This window comes from Parasteatoda tepidariorum, chromosome 9 (assembly GCF_982258835.1).
Source record: "Parasteatoda tepidariorum strain Cologne lab strain chromosome 9, Ptep-v5.0, whole genome shotgun sequence".
Lineage (NCBI taxonomy): Eukaryota > Metazoa > Arthropoda > Arachnida > Araneae > Theridiidae > Parasteatoda > Parasteatoda tepidariorum.
Window position 1 is genome coordinate 103270524 of NC_141763.1, and position 23367 is coordinate 103293890.

Sequence of the window (23367 nt, forward strand, 5' to 3'; positions counted from 1 at the left end):
GTGTTTGCTCATTTACTTCGTTTTCTTCGTCGGTATTTTTTATATTTCTGCTCTTTTTCGTTTGATAATTTTAAATGTTTTAAATTTTGAATTCTTTTTTTGTATTTTTAACCGGCAGATTTCCCCGGTTTGAGCAAACGCGGATACAAAGAAGGAGATTTTTTATTTATTTATGTTTTCAAAAATAACACTTTTGATGTTCGGTTGCTTATGTTCAATGAGGTCAATTTTTTCACTTGATGCAACTATAATTAATTTATATCTTTGCCTTGCCTTAAAAAAAATAGCATACCATAATATTAATAAAATGAAAATATATCAATAAAATGAAAATTAAATAACACTTTATTTTGATGTTCGGTTGCTTTTTTTATGTTTAATAAGATCATTTTTTTACTAGATGTAACTATAATTAACTTACATCAAATAAATGCTTATTAATAAAATGAAAATTAAATTTTCTTGAGTTAATATCTTCTACAGAAGATACTATATATATTTCTCAAATTATTATTAACAGTCGTTACAGCACTTAAATAATTTTTCACTCGAAAAAAAAGGTCGTGGATAATAAAGATTGCGGCTACAATAATTCAAATGAATAGTGTAAGTAAGAAGATTGTAAATAATTTTACTAACTTTTACTTATTTTTTTAAAAGAAAGAAAACAACCGATACTTGAAAAAAATATAAAATTTAAAAAAGAATATAATTCATTAAATGTTTTTAGATTTCAATAATATCTATCGAGATGATAGATCTTGCCCAAAAATAAAAATAGTTTAGAGTTGAACTTCCAAAATAATGTGCAATATTTAGATATGAAGATAACGAAAAGAATTTAAAACTTTTTAAATCCATAAAATAAAGCTATTAATTAAATTTAAAAACATATACATTATTTTAAATATATATTAGAAATTATGCTGAAATAAATATTACTTAATCAATGCAAATTTTGATCCGAGGTAACATTTTAACTACACAATAATTTGCATCAAATAACTTTGCAAATCAGGAAATTTAGAATTGTATAAGCATAAAATAATCTGCAGAATATTTCGAAAAAATAGGATCATTTGGAAGAGATTTATTGCTTAAAACTATATGAAATTAAAATGCCCGTCTTTAGTTATAATTTTTAATATATAGCCTGACTACTTTATGACATATGGGGCATTTATACAACTGATACATTTCCATGTACAATTATCGAAATAATTAAATTTTTGAAGGCATAATTTTTTTAAAATTTTAAGGTTTTGGAATATTTGTTCCGATTATGACATTTTCCTTTAAAAAAATTGTTATCTTATTCACCATATCACCGACGTCGATTCTCTCTTATCATCAGCAGATGGCAGCACAATAGTAGTTATTTATAACTTCTGAATAACATGAATGTGTTGATTTATGCTTATCTGTACTAAGAAGTTTATTATATACAATTTCATTTAAAGTTTTAAAAAAAAAAATTCTTCTCAATGGTTTAAGTTATCGATAATATGTTATGAAAGGGAAGAAAAAAGAAAGATCAAAAATACGCTAATAAGGATGATAATGATGTTAACATAATCCCCTTGATTATAGTGTAAAATAAAAGTATTAAATTACTGCGTGAAATAAAAATATTTTTAATTGAATTTCAGTTACATTTCTATTGTTGCTTGCGGCTTTATGATATCCATAATAATAAAATATCTAAATTCATAATAATAAAGCTCGCATCCTTTTGCTCATCAATACAAGTCAGTTAAAAACGAAACTAAACATATTTTTTATTTGACCAGTAAAAGAGAGATTCAAATTTAATTACTCGATGTAATCTCTTTTTCTTCTTTTAATAGAATTTTTTTTAAAAAAAATAGCAACAAAAATTGAAAACAAACGCTATTAATACGGCTATAAATCTACCGCCGGGACGCAATCTACCGCTTGTAACTGCCGGTCAAGAAACCCGCAGTTAAGAAACCGACGGTCAAAAAATAATGGTGGAATCGCTTTTGAACTCTCGGTCAAAGTTTCCAAACCGGGGGTTTTGGAACTGGGAGTTACGCGTTAGGTCAGAGTCAATGGTGAATACGGGGGTTAATGGACTCACCAGGTCAAGATTTCAAAGATGACAAAGGTTCCGAATCTGCTAATTATTTTCACTAAATTAGCGTAACTTAAAAAGGTGAACAAAAATTCAAAATTTTATCTTATGAAATGCAAAGCCGAACAAATGAAAACTACTTTGAAATTACATCCATCTTATTTTATCATAAATAAAGTGGTCAGAAATATAGTTTTTTTTTAACAAGAGTTCTACTATGTCTTTTAAATAAAAAAAATTGTCTTTTTTTAACTATTAATATAATGTGTTAAACAATACTTTTATAAATTCTAATGCATAATCACCAATTTTTAAGTCTCATTTTACTAATAAAGTATTTCTGGGATTTTTATGTTGTATTTCTAGGTTATCATTATTGGCTTTTACTTATTTTTTGTGTGTGGTTGATTTTTCCTGCTTTTTTATAAATCTAATGGGGAAATTCCTTAACTTTTGATGAGAAATCGGATGTAATTAAAAATTACTTCAATATATTTTGCTATTCCTACTCAATAGCTTAACCAGAATAGATCAATCTTCAACTGCTAAAACTTGTTTGGTCATTTATTTTTCATCATAAAAGCAACATTGCTTTGCAGCATTAAAACAATTTTTATGGGTACTATAAATCAAAACCTTGAACCCAATGCAAGCAATGATGTCATGCAAGTTTTTTTTTTTTTAACTAAAATATTCAGATTTTTATGCATATGAAAAAAAAAGGTTAAAATATTTATATCAAATTAGAACTTTTCAACCCTGGTCACTGCCTAGTTTTATTAAAACTGTGTCGTATATAGGTAAAAGTTACATACCGAGAATTTTTATACAATTTAAATTCATATAAACAGAAAATAATATCAAGATTTAAACAGCCTTTCATATTTTCTGATGCATACTTAAAATCAGAGATCTACAAATCTCAGATTGCTATGTTGCCTAAAAAGTCATTGCTGACGCCTAATAAATATTAAAGTAAACTATAACATAAAAGCTGATACACTTTTTTTCATTCCATACGATACTAGACACCTAGAAATTTTGAATTCTTTTGACCCCTGCTTATAATATGTAGTATATTTCATTTAATTAAATGAAATGTATAAAATTAAATTAAAATAAATCTGTAAATAAAATGCTTTTAAAAGAAATTTATTAATTTAAAAGAACAAAAGCAATTAGATTTAATGAAACTACATACAATTTAAAAAAAACTTTTTTGTTCTCAAAACAAAATCACCAATAACACTCCACTTAAAGAAACATGAACTAGTTCATTAGTTGAATATTGAGGAAAGACTGCACTGAGTACAAACATTACATAGATGCACAAAGTAGCAAAAATACTGTTATAAATCAAGTCTGATTGAAAAATAACGACCATTTATTTTGTTTTAACCTTTTAAGTAATTAATAATGATAAATATTTATTCTAAATTGAATAAATTTGAATCATGCATTATGTTTCACAATAAAATATATTTTTTATGAAGAAATAACAGTTTGAAATGTATTGTTATGATTTTTTTTTCAATAATATTTTATTTGTGAAATTAAACTAACTTCTAAACTAAAGTTATGCATTAAAACAAAATCTGATTTAAAGAAATAAATCTGTTTTTTTTTTAATCTAAAATTTTTTTAAAAAAATCACGAATTCTATTAAAATCTGTCTAAATCTACTACCATATTGATATCTATGCCAAAACATTCACCAAGTTTTGGCAACTTCCAAGTATTGGCCAGCTCGAAAAATATAACTTGTCAACTTGAAAGGTAACTGGGCAAACCATAATATATATATTTTTAAAATTTTTTGAAAGTTAAAAAAACCTTGATAAAGGTAACAGGAGTGAACAGATACCAATAGTAAAATATTTTCTACTATTGTATTCTTTTAATTATTAACTAAAAATAATAAAATTAAATAAAAAGAAACGTGCCACAATAAATTAATTACCATTTATAATTTTTATTTTCAATAAGTATGATAGTTTTAGTTAAGGTTAGTTAGGCATAAAATTAGCAAGTATAAAATTAAAAAATAAATTATAGTTAATCTAGTATATTTTATGAAATAATATAAATTTTATGCTAACTATTGTGCAACATCTTAATATATAAGACACTGAGAATTTTTTGAAATATTAAAAACTAATAAATTGCAAAAGCTATTTTATACTAATAACTACAAATTGAAATTTACTCTAATATTTTAAATTTATGATAGACATTAAATAAACATGAATATTAAATGTTTTAAATATTATGCTTATTATATTTGTGAATTCATTATTTTGAATAGTAACAGATATTGAAATCATTTTAGATAATTATAACATATTATTCAAATTAATTTAAAACTAGAGGTTTCTGAATAAGGAAAGATTGATATTTTCAGAATGTTTCAATAAAAAAAGATTCAAACTGATTACTATAATTAAGACATAAAGTTTGTAGAAGTACTCAAGCAAACAATGCGCTGAGTAAACATTCTATCTTGAAGTGTCCCCCCCCCTAATTTTATGGAATTTTCTGAAAATTGTGAGAAACAAGCAAAATCCGGTAAAGCTGACAGCTACAAATAACAACAAAATAATTCAATGAAAAATCGTCAACAAGGAAATATCATTACTGAATTGAAAGTTTGAGCATTAATGATTCAAGTTCAGATAATTTATGCTTTTTACAGACATTGAGGGAATCACAACTTAAAAGAGACATAACTGCCTCATCACTGACTTTAACCAGAGCACTCAGAAAAGCTTGATACGTCGACTTCACATTTCCTTCTAATCCTCGTTCCCCGACCCTCGCAAAGGACGACATGATGTGTTGTGGCCAACCACTTTCCACAAGAAATCCGGCTATCCATGGCATTAGAGGAAGTAGGGTGGACAGTGCTTGCATGCCCAGAAACCAAAGTTCCATGATTTCACGCCAAACTTCTCGATATTCCCTCACAATGCAAAACGAAGTCACTCCGTTTATATCTTCGGCATTGTGGGCATCCCACAAAAACTTAACACTAGACGAAAGAAAACCATAGAAACTAGTTTCGCACGTTTTAACTCTTTTATAATACTGTCTCGTTATTAATAAACCCAAAACCGAGAAATTTGCCTTCAACGGTAACATTTCCAGTTTGGGAGTGAACTGGGGCAGAGTGTTAAAAAGAAATTTCAAAAAATAGAAAAACTCGTCCGTTTCAGCCACCAATTCAGATTCGAGGACAACGATATTCAGAAATATGCCACAAAGAGTAGCGAGGGACGTTTCTTTTTCCGGTACTCGTTTATCTTGAAAAGTTCCCCATAAGAAATCCATGTGTTTGAAGAGCAGTGGAAGAAGATCATTTTTGAGCAATATTTCTCGCGTTTTGTCTTCGGCAGTGAGATGACACAGAGGGGGTATAAAAAAGTGAATAACCTTGCACTCTGCTATTTCTTTTCCATATGCTGTCTGCGAGACAGACTTTTTACACACATCAAGAACAAAAGGCAAGATTTCAACGATGTTGTCCTGTAATGCATACGTCTCTTCGGCAAGCCAACAGCACAACACTCTTATCGTTGCCACCACAATATCCTGACAATTTGAAAGCTTCAATACAGGATCGTCTTTCTCCCATAATGCTGACAAGCTTCCTATAAAATCTAAAATAGATTTAAAAGCCATATTTATAGAATTCAGCAATTGCTCAATTGGTTTTTGATTTCCTTGAAAAAGGCTTTCTTCTACCATTATCCCAATAACCCTCTCTAATATACAATAACAAGAACTTAATAAAAATAGTTCTCTACTGACTTCGTCAACTGATTTGTCATCTAAAAGCATACAAACTTCGACACTAGTGATTTGTACTAAAATTGTAAAAAAGCGCTCAGAGCCATCAGAGTCGTCGGCAAACCATCGAGATCCGAATCTGTGCACGATGATCCCGGCTAACTTCAAAGCCGAATCTCTTTGAGTTTTTCCGATTTTACTCTGCAGTATGTTTGACAAACCCTTTTGAATGACACAACTGGTTTCTAAACTCAAGCAATCTGTATATTTCAGTAATAGAGATGTTAAGTAATTGCAAATTTCAAACTTTTTCATCGTTTCATCCGTCTTAAACTCGTGAGCTAGTTCATTAATTAAATCAGTTACGCTAGGATTTTTGTTATATTCAGGTTGAAGTGTGATCATCATGATCACTGCTAAAACTTTAATCTGTTTGGACATTTTATATTGCTTGAGCAATCCATTCAGAATGTCTGGGTTTAATAGGCGCTGTTTACAATCATCTTTTCCTAACATAGCGGCAATAATGTCTAAAGAATCATTCACTGACGCATTTAGCTCATCATAATTATCAGAATTTAGTACTTCAAGCATTGCGGGAACAAAGCACATCACATTCGAATATTCAAACATGTCTGGAAACATACAGAAGCTGGAGAATATGGCGATGGAAAGAGTTTTGTATGGGATCGCACTTTCTTCTTCCTCGGTTTCTAACAACCGCAGAAGAAAACGTTGATCAATAGCGTGAAAAATTTCTTTCGTGTTTTCTTCCGAAAGATTCTCACTTCTTATAAGTTTAGCGATGACCATAAGTGCTGCGAATTTCTCAGTGTCCGTTTTAGCAGCAGTCCAAACCGATTTACTTTTTTCTACAATATCCATGATTTATTTCTTTAAAATCAGCGAAAGGAACTTTATAATTTTTTTTACAGGAATTTATAACTATACAAATAGTCCGATAAGTTAAAAACACATTTACTTATATTACGTGTTTCGATAGCTTTTCTTAAAGTCATGCTTGTTTACAAATATACGCTTCTGGCGGTTTGTTTTTGTAATATTATATACTCGTTTTGACCGAAATTTCATTTGTTGAAATATTGAAAAAAAAAGATTATTGAAATCTAGAATGTCATGGAAACTATAAATATAAATTACTTGATGCATATGAAATTTTAAATTCAAGGTTGCATTTCATTCATTTTGATGAAAAACAATGTTCATGAACGGATTGATAAGCGGATTAAAATGACAGAAATAAGTAACCAAATATGCTCTAAGAATCCGAAATAATAACAAACAAGCAAACGTGCTGCGAGGGACTTCATTTTAGAATTTGATGTAATTTATTACTGGTGTTTTATACTCTGATATTAAATAAGGTTAGTGAAAATTTCTTATTACGTGTGTATTTCTTCAAGTATAAATGCTAAGTATATTGATATAACATTTAATATTCTTGAATTTCTTTATATTGCTTTGCCTGATTGTGGTTGGCAGTTACTTGCGTGTGTATGTTTCTTCTTCTCTCTTCTGCTTCTATTAAAAACTACGTATACGTTAAAATTTTTCCTATCAACCAAGTTGTATCTGCTGTTCAAAATTAAATTTTGTTCGTTCAATATTAATTATTAAAGAAGACAGGTATATTACAATTTAACGTAAGTGAAAATCGTATTCCTTTCCCCTATCCGGGGATATTTCCGTATCGTGATCTGTTGCCCCCACTACAATCGCCAAGAAGGGGCAAATAGATATTAAACTTGCTAAAAAAAGCATGTAGATGTTTGCCCAGGGATGGCTACGAGTTATACATTTCGAGTTGGTCCCTTTCTGTGATGTTTCTTTAGTTTCTCGCGAGCCGCTGCCGGAAAGTAGTCAAGACTTGGCGATAATTCGGTCGCAGATCAGGATACGGAAATCTCCCCTTGAGCAGATCCTGATAAACCAAATTTTAAAAAAATCAGAGACTCATTAAATTAAGAATTTCTTTCAGACCTATGTTACTCAAATTTTGTATTTTGCTATGAAATATTACATTCTTTAAAATTACGTAAAAAGTTCCATGCCTTACGATTCAAAAATTTTTTTACTATTATTATATAAAATGATAAATGTTTACTAAAAGTTATTTATAATATAGAATTATATTTGAATAAACAAATTGTGTGCTTCTAAAGTTTACAAGAGATAGCGAAATATGCAAAAAGTAGAATTAACATTAAGAGGTCCGAACTTTGGATCGCTCTCCTGACCAAACTATTAGGACCCTATATGCCAGACGGTAGCTGCCCCTTATATTTTGGTAGATATAAACCTGAATCGATTGAAAAAAGCCATGTTCATTTCAGCGTTGTTAGAAGGGCGGTCTGCCCCCCGCCTGCCTTTTGATTACTGTAAATGTGCTCCCTATGCCCTTTTTGTGAAAATACACTGCAGCTCCTTAAGAGCACAACCTTTTATTTTTTCAGGAATTTTTTTTATTAACCACCTGTTTTAATGAAAGGTCCATTTCTGATTTAATTAGTTATAGATAACTATTTAACTTGTCTAGTTTTATAGTTAGAATTGGTATGATATACACAATATTAGACCCCAGAATTATTCACATCTTGTATTTGGGGAAATATTTATAAAATTTTTTAAATTTCACCTTAATTTTTTTTCTAATCTTCAACTGTTATTAATTATTTTAGATACCTCATAAATTATTTTAGATGTAACACTTGTACCGAACTCATATTATTAATTCAGAAAAAGATTTTTCTTTTTTTGCTTTATTAAAACAAAAGTTTAAGTAATATTTTAAGCCCCAAATTAAAAGTAACTAATCCATTAAAAAGCATTTTACAGATATCTCAATTGTTATTTTGAATAAAGAATTAAAAAAGTACGACTGAAGACTTTTTATTTATAATATTAAGATGCAAATAAACATTTAACACCTAAATGTTTCACTTCGATAGCCAGTATGTATGAAAATTTAATAGTTCTGCATTAATTGTGTCATTATTTAGCAGCATTCCTTTTTGTAGCAGTTAATGGTTATAATCAAATGCAAGGTTTAATAAAGGAGCATGAGTGAGATATTAAAAATTTCTTCTTTATTTGCACTACAGCCCGGAGTGGGCCTTAGCCTGCCTCACAATATTTCTCTAGACAGCTCTGTCTCTAACCTTTAACTTCCAATTGGAGATCTTTAAAGTTTTTAAATCATTCAAGACATCCTCCATCCATAGTTTCTTTGGTCTATTGCACGTGAGCTTCCAATACAAGATCTTTACCACTCAAATTAAAGATATTACATTTTTTTAATTAAAAAATATTTTAAATTATTAGATTGATGAAAAGGAAACAAACACACGGCTGCATAAATATAAATAAACACTCAAAATTTAAAAGGCATGATTTAGCTCTAACGGCTAGGAAAGAACTTACTTTTTGTCATTTATTTCAACATATAACAATATTTTTGTTGACAAACTACAACATTAAATAAAATTTAAAAAAATACTCTTAAAATATTTTAAATAAATGTTGAGTATTTTTTAAACTGTTTTTTTTTTTTTTTTTAAATATATTATAAAAAATTGCCTTATGAAATTATTATAACAATGAATATAAACGCATTGCATTCACATTGTAAATTTGTTACCCTAAGAACAAAAAATTAAAATGAAACTATAAAGTTAAGAAAGCCATTCATTCCCATTTATATTTTTGACTATAGCAAGCATTATGTGTATGTTACATGTAAAAAATAATAATTGAGATACTACATAAGTATTACTGTGGAAGCTCAACTCTATGTCAACATTTAAAAATTGCAGATTTATGTTTATTTAAAGCAATAAAAATTCCCATCAGCAATTAAACTCAAAATTATCCGGAATTCGAGAAAACTTTATATTTTTTAATTTTATATATTTGAACTGAAAAAAGAATGTATCGATAAAAAATTTACTTATTAAAAAGATTTTTTTTTTTCTTAAAGTAAAAAACAAACCTGTCTCGTTTTAACATATTGGTTTAAACCAGCCAATCCTGAGAAATATTATTAAAATGTAATCATTTGAACAAATTTACTATGTTTTTTTCCTTTTTTTAGGGTATATAATTAATTATGTTGCTATAAAAATACTTTATATTGAATCTTGTCACAATTTTTTTCAAAAAAGTTTAATAAAGTGCTTTATCAAAAAAGTATGTTCACATTTCTCAAAAAAATGCTGTTGAACTATTTCACATTTCAATGTATTAAAATTTATTTCTAATTTTGATTGAATCAATATTGTGTTTCAAAATATATCTTTTCTACGGACTAACATAGATTGAACCTTACTTACCCAAGAATAACATTGTTGGTGGAAATAAATATGCAAAATAAAAAAGTAAACACCCAGGATAAATTTTGATCTAATAGTCAGATTTTCAAATACTTTGGTTCAATCTTAATAGTTTGAGGGCCTGATCTTTATTAGTGCAGATATATTTTCTCTGAATAAACTTACACATTTTTAAACAGATTTGGATTTCTGCTCCCAGGTTTTCTTGTGTGTGAAAAAAAAAAAATACAGTTCTAATTTGGAAAGGGGCTGTAGACACAGAACTTTTGGAACCTGTTGTATTTCGAAATTATAAGTAGTTGCTGTAATTCTAACTTTTACTAAGGATGATCATATAGTTGATATATTTTTTTTATTATTGATTTGCATCAGTTGGATTAATTTAAGCATTTAGTTATTGTTCTACCCTTATGGTTCCCACCATGTTTTAAATTTTTCATCATTGAAAGATTTATTGTTTACGGGTAGCAATGCTGGCAGCTACTATTCTATGACTAAGTTCGAGCTTGTACTTTAAAGATTTCCAATCTTCAAGAGACACTGAGACTTACTCAAAAATATATCACGTGTAAGAACGCATCTCCACCATACAAAATGCTCGATTGGGTGATAGGGTTGCTATGATAGTGACGAACCATATCGCAAGATCATACCTCAGAGCGGGAAAAATTGAACTTGAAATAGGAAATAAAAGAATTAATAAAAGGGATTCAGGAAAAAACAGAATATTATCAGCTCTAGGTAAAAACGTAATTTTTATCTGCTCCAGGCATTTAAACACCATAAAATAAACAGATTGATTCTTTTTCTTCCAATTAATTATTTTCTTTTAACTTACATTGCATATTCTATGATGTTTGGTTTTTGAATTCTTGCACTGGTCATAACTTTACCCAAGTAATGTGCAACACATGTTGTTTACATACAAAATGTTTTTGTATTATTTAAACTTTAGTGAATATGAGTTTATGTTTATTTAAATTTTTGTCATAACTCATAATTTTAATAAATAATTCGTAAAAATGTGAAAAAGTTTGAAATTAGAAATGTGTAATTTCTAGCTCTAAGTCGCTCAGGTTTTATGATAAATTAAGCACTGGAGAAGTGATGTATAATCTTCCTTTCTATAAAACTGTGTTAATAATTTTTTAATGAATCTAATCAATTGAATTTTTGTTTAAATTCTTTATTTCTTAACCATTTAAACCAGTTTGGGTATAAAAAATTTTTGTAGTTATATTAGATTTAAAAAAAAAAAATATGTTTGCCATCTCTTCCATATGATATTTTTGATCTTTATTACTGTTGTCAGTATCTTTCAGATACTGTTAACTATGATGGAATTAGAAACAAAAGAAAGTGGTGATGAGATGGATGCTGATATTGAATCTGGCGGTGAATCTTTATCTGATGATGAATTGCTGGGCGATGATGATGACAACAATAGAAATGTTTCTGGAAACATGGCTTGGGCAAAGGCAATGCAAAATGTTTTAAGCACAACTCCTAGAACTGAAAACTTTATTCTTAGCAAAGCAAAAAGAGACTCAGATATAAAAAAGAAAAAAGTGAAAGATATTGAATTTGTTGACTCATCTGGCAAAGTGGTTGAACAGGATTCACAAGTTAAACAAGAAAAAAGCTACAAAGAAATGAGAAGGGCTAAATTAGATAATCAGAAAAAGGTGAGTGTTTTTAATTGAGCTTCAATTACCTTTCTAGGGATTGCTAACCTTGTATATATATATATTTCCTTTCGGGATTACGTAATTTGAAAGTGATATTTTCTCTTTTAAGTTTCGGGGTTTATAGCTATTTTAGGTTCTAGTCAATTTTCTTGTTATCTATAATGAGGTGAAAAATTTAAATAACTCCATAAAGTTCGGTTCTTCATTACTGAAAAAGTGAAGCAGAGGAAGGGCCCCAAAGAAGTTTTTGCTCTGGGCCCCAATTAGGCTAAGTCGGGCTTTGGTGACAGTTCAAGTTAAAGGCTGGCAGCTTTTTGTTTAACAGGCTTAGTTTGCACACTACTAAAATTCCTGTTTTCATGTTTCTCGATCACACTAAAATAAGTATTATTCACTGGCCATGTCAGTTCAATACTATCATCTTCATGAGCCTTTGAAGTATCTACCATCTTCTGTATTTTTTGAAAACAGAAACAATTATCGTGAAGAAATCTAATTATGCATGTGATTTTGATTACAAGATGTCTAAGAAGCAATGAAAATAACCTGCCAATCTTTATTGTTGTTGTTAATTTACGTCACACTAGAGCTGCACAATGGGCTATTGGCGACGGTCAATCTTTATAAAATTTTTTTTTAAAAACTTGCAACTATGGGGACTTAAATTATTACAGAGCCATTCACACTGCCTGATGTAAGAGAAACTGCTCGCATATGCACAAATCGTACTTGTCATCCCAGATGGGAATTGCATGCAGTGAGAATTATCTGCAACAAAGGCATTCTCATAGCATACATTGACAGATACACATAAGATTTGCACTGATCAGATAAAAAAAAATAGTAACATTTGAATTTTTTTTTTCTTTCTAAAATTACATTAAAAACAGTTGCTAGGAATCGCAACAACTACTTACTACACTACAAAAACTGCAGTGGTTTCTCTACTTTGTAGTGCTCTACTACATAATTTAAATTATTTCCTATTTCTTTCGTTAAATTGAAGGTATGGTGCAGCAAGAATACGAAAATTATTATTATTCCCAATTCAATCCAATTTTAAAATTTTAACAAACAAAACAAAAGAACAATTATGGAACTTCTGAGTTATAAAATCTTTTTCTTTGTTAATTTCAGATTAATTCATTTAGATACAGTTGCAATAATCTTTTTTTTATCTGAATGTTTTGAAGCTCAATCTTTAAATTTGCAATGTAAAAATGTAATAATAGAGAAAAGAGCCAAATAATCTTCATACGAACTAATGCCTAGTCCTTTTAAACTTAAACTGAAATCAAAGAAGAAAAAACATACTTTTGATTTCAGTATTATATAATTTCAGATTTTTACTGATTTGTTAAATTTTGCTTTTTTTGTTGTTGCATAGTTTAAGTCAAGGAACTTATTTAAAAATGAAATTGAGAGTGGATTGAGATCATTACTTATTTATATTTTTAGAAAATCAAATCGTATACAATGCAGATGAATTGTTTCAAAGCATTTAATTGATTTTTTTTGTTTAGTTTATATGAAATTATTTCTTTCTAATTAACAATTCAATTATCTCAGAAATTTTAAATGGTAATCTGAGTGGTTGTTTACAACTTAATTTTTGTTAAAATCATGTTTAGTTGTTCCGAACTAGTCAGTCATTCAAAAATATTAAGTTCAGATTTTTAAAAAAAAAAAATCATAACTTATGAAGAATTATATCATCATCAGATTTACTTTTACAAAGAATCGATTAAAATTGAAAGTTCAGTAGGTATTGACATTTTAAAATTGGAAAAGTCATAACTTTTGAAATAGCTGAATACACACATTTGAAAAATATATTCTACAAATCATTTGTATTTTAATTTAGTTAATCATGCCTTTTAAAAGCAATTTTTATAGTTTTAATTCTTAGTTAAGATTGTTTAATGTATAATTGAGTCTTCTTTGAGCTTGAATTTAAAAAGAATTGATTAACTAAAATGCTTTAAAAACTTGTCCATCTTTTAAGTTTGAATATTTGAAAATAGAAAAATTATATGAATAGAAGGTTTGTTTAATTATTATGTATTATAGTGGTTATATTTTTATTTTAGAAAGCAGAATGGGAAGCCATGTGTCGAGTAAAACCAGATGTTACAAAGAAAGAAAAGGAAAAGGAATTCATTAAAATAGCAACTAGGTAATATTTTACATTAACTTTTCTTTCTTTGTCACAAAACTTATTATGTGTCTTGTGAAATTTTTATTCTTCAGTGTAATTTTGTGATTTGTTTTGTTTTATGTGATCGTCTAATATATTAAAATTTATATTGTAACTATATACCAAAAAAAAAAAAAAAGATTTTATTAGTAAGCATTATGCAGGACCATTTTTTTTTCAATAAATGATTGTAAACTTCATTTAAAAATCATAATGAGTTTGTTACAGCCTACATTAAAAATAGTTAGTGTTATATTTTCTATGATTGGTGTCCCTCATTCTAAATTCGAAAAAACCCTTTCTGTATTTTTTTTATTTCTATTTTATCATTTACTTTTTAGTTCTTTACTTTGATCATTAATTTTAAAAAATGTAGATTTCTTAACTGCATTTTTTTTTTTCACCAGAGGAGTTGTTCATTTGTTTAATGCAGTTGGAGACCATCAAAAAACGGTGAAAAATAATAAGAAAAGTGCTCGAAAGAATGAAAAGATAAATGTTGTCAAAGGCACTTTTATGGACATTCTGAAGCAACATTCTAAGCAAGACAAAAAAGCAGAGGTATGTCTTTTCTATAAAGCTCATTCTAACAATACATTCTTTTGACCACTCAAGAGTGGTCAAAGGAGGAAAAAAGGGAAGAACTTTCTGTTTTAATTTATTTTGCACTAGTCATTGGTCTCTATGAGATTTTTTATAACTTAAAGCATTCTTTTTTTTGCATATAGAAATAGATTTTGATGCTTTGATATGTTCAGACACTTAAATTTGTTTTGAAAAAATTCACATTTTGTTTTTAAAGCATAATATTAAATGTACAGTAAAATGGTCGTTGATTGGTCTTTCTTAGAGGTTACCTCCATTGACTTTAAAATTGTAATTAATAAAAGGTACATGATTTTTCATGAACCATTTTAATTTTACTCAGTGTCATTTTTTGGTGAGGAAATGTCACGTCTGTTAGAGTTACGAAAGGATGGATCTACGAATAAAATTTAGCTTCTATAAAAATGATACCAGCTAATATAATTGTGTGTAAAAACAAATTTACCAGTTGTGCTTTTTGTTTAAGTTTGCATTTAATTTTATATCATAAAAATGAGTTAGATTTTAAAGATGAGAATAGATTTGTTTGTTTGAGATGCTTGTCTTTTTGCAAAATAAAATTTTTTCTATTTTAACTTTCATTTCTAAAAGCAAATTATCAATAGCATTGTCTTTAGTGCACTCTGAGTGTGTTACATAATATCTGAAAAATATGTTTAAAGTTATATGAATAGATGGCACTGTGCCAATTATTTTCTTTCTCATATTTGTTATATTCATTTCCTTGTCGATAGTAAATAAACGTTTCTCTGGAATCATCTTTATTTTGGGTATCCAAGTTTCTTTAGAGTACAAATTTTACAGATATGAGGTTGCAACATTAGAAAGAACTCTCTAAATAAGAGCCCCCCATAAATATTCTGAATACATTTTGACCTACTTACTTGTTTTGTTGATATTCTTTCGTGTTTCCTTATTTGACCGCATTTGGTGCAGATTTTTACTGGGAGAGGTTTTAATGGTCCCTTCTAAATGTCAACACAAAGTTTATGGAAAAAATTCCTCCCAAAAGTGGTTGTAAATGGAGGTGGTCTTTCCTGGAGGTTTCACTGTATCTCTGTTATTTAAGTATAGGGGTATCTGTTGATATTTTAATGTCCTGCTAAATTGTTACATTCTGTTTAAAATTATAATTCGAGAAGAAAAATGACTGTAAAATGGCTTCAATTTAGTGATTTATTAGACTAATTCAGTCTAAGGGTATAAAATCAAAGACAAGAATGCACTCGACAGATTTATAGGAAATTTTGAAACCTGCAACAACAACAATTTCACCTGATATTTATGTTTGAATTTTGCAACAAAGTCTGACTTTTAAGAATAGTAATTAAAAACATTTCTTCAAAAAAGCTATTTTTACTCTGATAATTAGGTTCCTTCTTTGTTTCCGATTTTATACTCAATATTCTTATTAAACATTTTTAGAGTGAAGTGGAGAAGGCAAAAAAAGAAGAGACTTGGAGTATATTAAAAGATGATTTCATGATGGGTGCTGAAATGAAAGACTGGGATAAAGAGAGTGATGATGAAACTTAAACTGATATGTTTAATGTCTGTGTTATATTTTAATAAAACAAAAAAAAGGTTTTTCATTTCATTGAGTACTCAAAATATTTACCTTCCTTTGCTTTTTATTAATTTAAGTATATATATATGAGGCCCACAAAAATATTTAAAATTACCGGAAGGTATGGAATAGAGAACTTCACAATAGCTTTTGATTTTACAAAAGTAAGATAAATAACGCATTTTATTGAAATAAACTTTTATTTTTCTAATTATTAAAAGAGTATCAAAAATATCCACATTTTTCTTTTTGTTGTTGTTCTTACTAAATAATGTTCATTCTACACTTCGACAAATATTTTTTAATCTTTATAAAATATTTTTAATTTAGAACTTATTTCACATTATAAAATTTTAATTTAAATTAAGCATTTAATACTTTGATTTATTAACTAGTTAAAAATGTTAATGAAGCAATAAAAAATATGAAAGACACTTGCATAATTTGTTGAGAACTGGGGAACAAAATATCAACAATTAAATATTTTCCTGGGTGTTGTCGACTGGTACTGATAAAGTCATATAACAGATTCCTATAGGATATTTTATTCCATTTCAATGCTGCGTGTAAATTACATTAGTAGGATTTAAAATTTCTTCGGTACATAAAGGGTTAACATTATAACCACCAGAACAGTTTTAAATTTGCTAAGTATTAGCTTTGAAAAAAAATCTGTTCTCATTTCAACTGCATAAAAGAAAATTTTCCGAGTAATTTTAATTGATTTTATGAGAAGCTTTATAAAAATAGTTTCCTCAATCGTACTAAATATAGACTTAAGTACAGAGGATCGGTGAGTTTTCATTCTAGTATATCTTTAACAGTCAACCAACAAGAACAATTTAGTAATATTCTTTTGAACTGAATCTGATTGTAATATCTAACTTACAATATTGTTTAAAGTAAGTGATATATAAATTTTGAAATTGAAAATTTGTTATGAATTGCCTTATAATATTATTCATGACAAGTAAGAAACTTAGTCCACACTCTATAATTTGCTATGGTCTTATATGAGTGTCCAGTAACACCATCTGCCCATATTTGTGTCCAGCACGAGGCAAATGCTCACTAACCCAAGGCTTTGGCTGTCTACTGTCTCATGTGCTTATTTCTGTTTCTCTTACCCAACACAAAATCACACATCTGGTAAATTTTGATTAATTCACTATCTTAAGCTTGTTTGAGCTGTTACCAGAGAAGAGAGATAGTAACATTAACATACTTATTGTAATACAGTACAAAACCTGTTATCCGGAAACCAAAAAACCGGAACGAAATTCGGTAAATTTTCCCGCCATTTTTAATAAAAAAAATTTTTTTTCCTCATAAGATTTTAGGATTTTTCGTTCTTTTTTTAAAGATGTTTACTATACCATCATTTCGGAAATAATAATTAGTGTATTACTTCATCGTTTTTTCTTCTTTTTAAGATTATTTCCAATTTCTTTTTTCAGTTGGATTTAACAATAAAAAAAAACGGCTTTTTGTAACGATTCAGAAAACCGGAAAAATCAGTTATCCGGAATAGCGATGGTCCCGATCGTTCCGGATAGTCGGTTCCCTACTGTATTACATTTGTGGTTAATATGAATTTTGTAGTATCATTTGCTGCTATTATACCTTAAAAATGAGTTGTAGTTTTCAAGAATTTGCGGCGAGAGACTTGAATGAAAACTCTGACTTAAGTGCAATACACAAAACACGTCTACTACCGAAGAGCCAGAAATTAATAGTTATTTGTAAAGCAAGGATGGTGTACTTCTGTGGACAAAGAGGATTCTAATTTGAAAATTTTTGATGCCTGAATAAACTATTAATTTTTTTATTTCTTAAAATAAAATTTCAAGTTACTTGTCGTTTGTCCAATTTTTAAATACATGCATTATTATCAAGTCATGGTATTTTTAAACTTAACCATTAGTAAATAAGCAATATACAATGAAAAATAATGTTGGGAGAGGACAAATTGGATCTACAACATATATGTTAATACGCCACAAAAATTCACATTGCACAAAAAAGGATTCAGTCTTCAGCAGTTGCACATACGAAACAATTCAATTTACAGCAGCCAAAGGAATAAAAATGTGTTTAAATTATTAATGCTGCAAATTGAGTGTCCATACATTCATAGCCTTCATCAAACATTTTGATTACTTATCTACTCACTTTTTCTAAACAGGATGAAATGTTCATATTACTGGAATTAAATTGTATTGCCTAAGCTTATTTTCTGATACGAAAATTCGTTTAGAATGAATTATTTTTAATTTTCATAAAATAATTTTTCGCAGTTATTTTTGATTGAAAGGTTATTAAAATCGTACAATGTATACTCTCTCACATTAAAAAAAGTTTTTTTTACAGATATTTTTAATATATTAATTTCAAATCAATATAACAAATAAGATGAGCAAAACTTCTAAATCGTTCAAAAAGTTTATTTTCAATCGAAAATGGCAAACCATAGAGCAGCAGTTTCCAAATGATGTTCTGCGCAAACTCTAAAATTCTGTAGGTGGGTCACAGGGGATCCAAGAGCTTTTTTTTTTTTTTTTTACCATTTATGATTTTTTAAACTAATAATTAACTTTATATCTGATTACTTACCCATTATTTATTTAATATTTTTGTTATTTTTATGAAATTTTGTAAAAATGGCTGTGGAAAAAAAAGTAAAATTTTTAATAATATTTGGAATGAATAATGGAAAGGACACATTTATTAAAAATTGCATCAGTATTTTACGTAGAATAAAATTAAACAAAAGAGAAATATGTCTCAGTAATAACTTAAGTCTTTATTTCAATGAAAGCCAATTTCAGTTTATAGATACACTAAAATTAAAAAAACTATACGCTGCTCTAGACCTGTACATTTAACTATTTGATATTAGAGTATTGATTAAACAATACGATGGAAAAGGCTGGGAGGGTGCTGGACTCACAGTCGTGAGAACAGGAATTTGAATCCAGCCGGCCGAAGACTTCCCTTGTAGTAAATGGTGACTAGTGCACGCTAAATCTGTCGGGTAACAAAGTCCTCTATGTTCCCATAACAAATTATACCTCTGGGGGAACTGAATTGGAAATTGATCGTTCTCTGGTTCAGGATAAAATTACTATCTGTGGATGAATGAATGGTTATTAACGGGTGTGACGTATGTGTGTGGCAGAAGTCGAATTCTTGGCCATAGATGGCGCCACTGGTAAACGGGAACAATCGCAACCCTCGCCTTAACCGCTTCCCTGATTATCCAGAGTTAACTCGGGTATGTATATATTGCAAATATTTATTATCTAGAGTTAACTCGGGCGTAGCAGAATTCTTCAATATGTTTTCTTTTATCTATGTTTTTATTCCGTTGGAAGCAAAATAATCATCTGCTGTGACTGGAAGTTTGCCAATTCTTGTTTGGGAGTTTTGTTATTTGTGGTGCAGCAGACCTGTTTTGTACAATTGTATATACGATGGTTGATGAATTTACATAGAACAACAAAAAAAAGAATAAAAAAATGGCGTTCACGAGTGAAAGTAATGCAGATACAAAGACTAATATTTAACTTTTTTCATTTGCTCGAGAAAATTTGGGATAGTAAACTGATGGTAAATGAAATATTTATTACACGTAAAAAAATTTTTTTGATCTAGAACTTGTGTATTATGTTTTGTTTTTCTTCTTTTTCTCATTGGCACGACAGCCCAGGATGGTCCTTGGCCTTCTCAACAAGCCTATGCCAAGACATTCTTCCCTTAGCCATGGTTCTCCAGTTAATTATCTTTAAAATTTGTAGGTCCTTTTCAAGGCAGTCTAAAAATCTTAGGTTGGGTCGTCCTCTTTTTCTTGTAGCGGTTGTCCCGCCATCCTCCATTCTTATAATGTGGCCAGCCCATTTAATCCTTTGAATTTTGATAAATTTAATGACATCAGGTTCTTTATATGCTTTGTAAAGTTCCGTGTTTGATCTTCTAAACCAGGTACCGTTTTTACTTATTCCACCAAAAATGCTTCGCGGTATTTTTCTCTCAAAACTAGCTATCATATTTTCATCTCCGCGGGTCATTGTCCATGTCTCACATGCGTATGTAAGCACTGATCGTATAAGACATTTATAGAGTAACACTTTTGTTTTTCTTTTTATTAGGCTTGACTTAAGATATTTTCTTAGGCCATAAAAACACTTATTGGCCATCGTGATTCTGTAGTTTGTTTTGTTTTAGTTCCTTGTATTTATTAATGAAATAAAAAAAAATATGCTGATTTTTTGCATATTTTTTCAAAAAAATGGGTAAGGGATGTGGTTACTGGCCAACGACAACGGAAAAGTTACATTCATTTGTTAAATGTTTTCAAAATAACTAATAAAATGCCGATCATTAAACATATTAATTTATTTATTATCTTAAGGGTTTTTCCAATAGATGGTCTATCATTTAGGGTTCCATAGCTGAAAAAAATTGGGAACTGCTATTTCACACAACCCTACATACTAATTCTTTTATGAGGGATTTATCACCCCTGCTATCGCTCACTAACTGTCAGGTACAGATTTCTCAGTTCTTTTCATAATTCTAATAGTACCATCTTTGAGACTATAAAATAGAATGGTCGATCAGGTCAGTATTTTCTAAAATCCAAACTACACAAATTTGTATTATACATTTTTTTGCTTTTTTTTTTTAATTTTTTTACATAGATTCTAAACATATACTAAGGCAGTCATTATAGAACATCTTATATACAGGGTGGCCACTCAAATCAGGTTTCAAATTTCCCTGATTTTTATATGTAAAAATCCTAAAATTTCCAGGTGAATGTGCTTTTTTTCCCTCTTAAAGTTTAGGATGGGTACAAGAAAAGTGTCAATATTATAAAGTATTTTATTTAAAATATTATTTCTTTAATGTTATTTTATCATCTTTGACTCACGGTATAGAGTGCTAGCCAGGTCACCTTATGGGAATGAGGTGACCTGGAAAGGTTCTCTATTCTTTAAGAAACCATGGGAGTTTAACAGGGTTAAAATAATTTTAAATAAGAAAATTATTAATAATTTAAATTAGTAAAATTAAGAAAAATCGAAGAAAAAATTCCAGCTTTTTTTTAAAAAGTCCCTGATTTTTCCAGTATAAAAAAATTCCCTGATAATTCCAGGTTTTCAAGGTGGGTGGCCACCCTGTATATAGTTTGCAATAACCTTTAAGAACTCAACTGGGCAGGGCTTTAATTTGCTAGTTATTTTTTTCAAGTAGGTATGTTGAAGAGAAAATTATAATTTTTTATACAAATCAGTCTAAATCTATGGTGAATTAATTATTAAAAGTTTTGACAAGCGTTGGATTTTAAGCTTTGACCCATTTTACACAAAAATAATCATTGGGTTAAATTCAGATGCTATTTTTTGACTGAAACCTGCAGAATGAATAAATATTCATTTTTAATTAACAGGAAGGGAATATATGCTTGAATGTGATTGTACATTTAATTTCATATAGATGACAAAATTCGTGTAATTTTCTCATTAACAGAACATTCTCTTAAACATAGATGAAAGACTTCCATGAAAAAGCCCGCTTTTTTCTTTCAATTATTAAAATTTTCCACCATGTTCCAAAAACATAATTTTTTGGGGGGTCCAATTATTACAGACCCCCGAGTCGACCGAACGATAGCCGTACTCGGAAAGAATTTTTTCTCTGCAGTAGTCTTCTGAAAGAGAATGATTGCGAGGAAAAAAATGGGTGGAGCAGGCGCGTCGTTACCTTGACTTCCGTTGTAGAGCGGAAAGGATGAGGTTGTTGATTGTGAATCCGTTTCGTTTCGGGCGCCAATATTCGACCCTGGGTTTTCCTCATTGGAGTGGCGCGTATTGAATTTGCGCATCCGTACATTACAGTTCTCTAGACTCCGATAGCTCTTATTTTTGGCCGTTCCTGCTTTTATCCGACCACATATTTGTTCTTCGTTTACTTGTTTCCTTTTCACTTGGTGCATCGTTAGGCGAATTTATTTAACGATGGAAATAAATTTGATGGGCGAACATAAAATGTGTACAATTGCTGCTGCTGAATAAAATAAATTCAAATTTGATAGGTTCAGGGATGAGATTAGCCAAAAGGCAAAAAAGCTGAATTTCCACGATTGTAAATTTTACGCAAGCGCAACGCTTTAATAATAAATTCCAGACAGTTTAAGGTAATAACTAATGTGTTGACATACAATTGTGTACTAATATATTGTTATATAAATGATTACATTGTACTTAATATTTAGTGAAAATAAAAATTACCAATTGAAAAAATAAAGCTGGAAATTATATTTTTCCTCAGTTCACATAAGAGACAATTATTACTTGAAAAACTACCTGGTTTAGCAAATTAAAACTACTGAGAATATACATTAATATTTCATTTCTTTTAATAAATACTGTTATGTGATTTATAGCAAATATATCAGTAATATTACTTTTTAAATTATATTGGAAAAAAAAAACTTTAACAATGGACCGAATCATTATGTTCATATTATAGTCTAATCTAACTAGAGCCCTTTGAAACATATCAGTAGAAGTAGAAATATATAGTAACTCCTTAACATACAGAAATTGCTATTTCAGTTCGAAAATTACATGACAATCAGCAACTGTTTAGATAATTGTTTTATATTTGATAAGAATTTTGCATTTTATAGCATAAATAATGGCAATTATAAATCAAATTTTGAAGAGTTAATTAACTCTTTTTAAAAAAAAATAAATTAATTAAATCCCTTTTTAAGTGATTGCTTTCGTTTGCTATATCTTTTATGTTTGCTATATTTAGTCGTTAGTCCATCTTCAAACATCTTGTGACAAATCCTATTTTTTCTTCTTTGCAAGCACGGAATGAAAGTTTTGAATATATTCCCTTCCAGTTTCTCTGATGTTGTAACACTTACATTATATACTAATAATCGTCGTTAGAAAAACAGTCACCTTTATAGTAACTAATTAAAAAAAAAATTTACTTCTTACTAGAATCGCGATAGTTGATTTTAAAATTGCGTGAATATGGATAACAATTATGGATTTTGAAAT

At 28.8% G+C, this 23367-nt stretch overlaps 2 protein-coding genes across 3 annotated transcripts; one reads left to right on the plus strand and one right to left on the minus strand.

Moving 5' to 3' along the window:
* Window positions 1-3231: 3231 nt before the first annotated feature.
* Neurochondrin (neurochondrin) lies at window positions 3232-6766 on the minus strand. Its single transcript, XM_016068062.4, has one exon. It carries the CDS (start codon window positions 6764-6766, stop codon window positions 4727-4729), a length of 2040 nt encoding a protein of 679 aa, XP_015923548.1. The 3' UTR covers window positions 3232-4726.
* A 152-nt stretch (window positions 6767-6918) lies between these two features.
* LOC107451833 (RRP15-like protein) lies at window positions 6919-16318 on the plus strand. Of its 2 annotated transcripts, none has more exons than XM_016068069.4 (5): window positions 6919-7266; window positions 11553-11915; window positions 14009-14094; window positions 14523-14676; window positions 16147-16318. In XM_016068069.4, exons 2-5 carry the CDS (start codon window positions 11565-11567, stop codon window positions 16255-16257), a joined length of 702 nt encoding a protein of 233 aa, XP_015923555.1. In that variant the 5' UTR covers window positions 6919-7266; window positions 11553-11564; the 3' UTR covers window positions 16258-16318. The 2 variants fall into 2 exon arrangements, with proteins under 2 accessions (XP_015923555.1, XP_015923554.1); XM_016068068.4 differs by having other exon boundaries at window positions 7126-7266; window positions 11543-11915.
* The last annotated feature ends 7049 nt before the right edge of the window (window positions 16319-23367 follow it).

What these genes read in the sequence shown, in the direction of transcription:
- LOC107451833 (XM_016068069.4), top strand. Translation starts at nt 11,565, where the DNA reads ATGATGGAATTAGAAACAAAAGAAAGTGGTGATGAGATGGATGCTGAT. An exon ending in AATTAGATAATCAGAAAAAG is followed by an intron (nt 11,916 to 14,008) that starts GTGAGTGTTTTT and finishes TTTTTATTTTAG; the next exon opens with AAAGCAGAATGGGAAGCCAT. An exon ending in TTCATTAAAATAGCAACTAG is followed by an intron (nt 14,095 to 14,522) that starts GTAATATTTTAC and finishes TTTTTTCACCAG; the next exon opens with AGGAGTTGTTCATTTGTTTA.
- Neurochondrin (XM_016068062.4), bottom strand. Translation starts at nt 6,766, where the DNA reads ATGGATATTGTAGAAAAAAGTAAATCGGTTTGGACTGCTGCTAAAACG.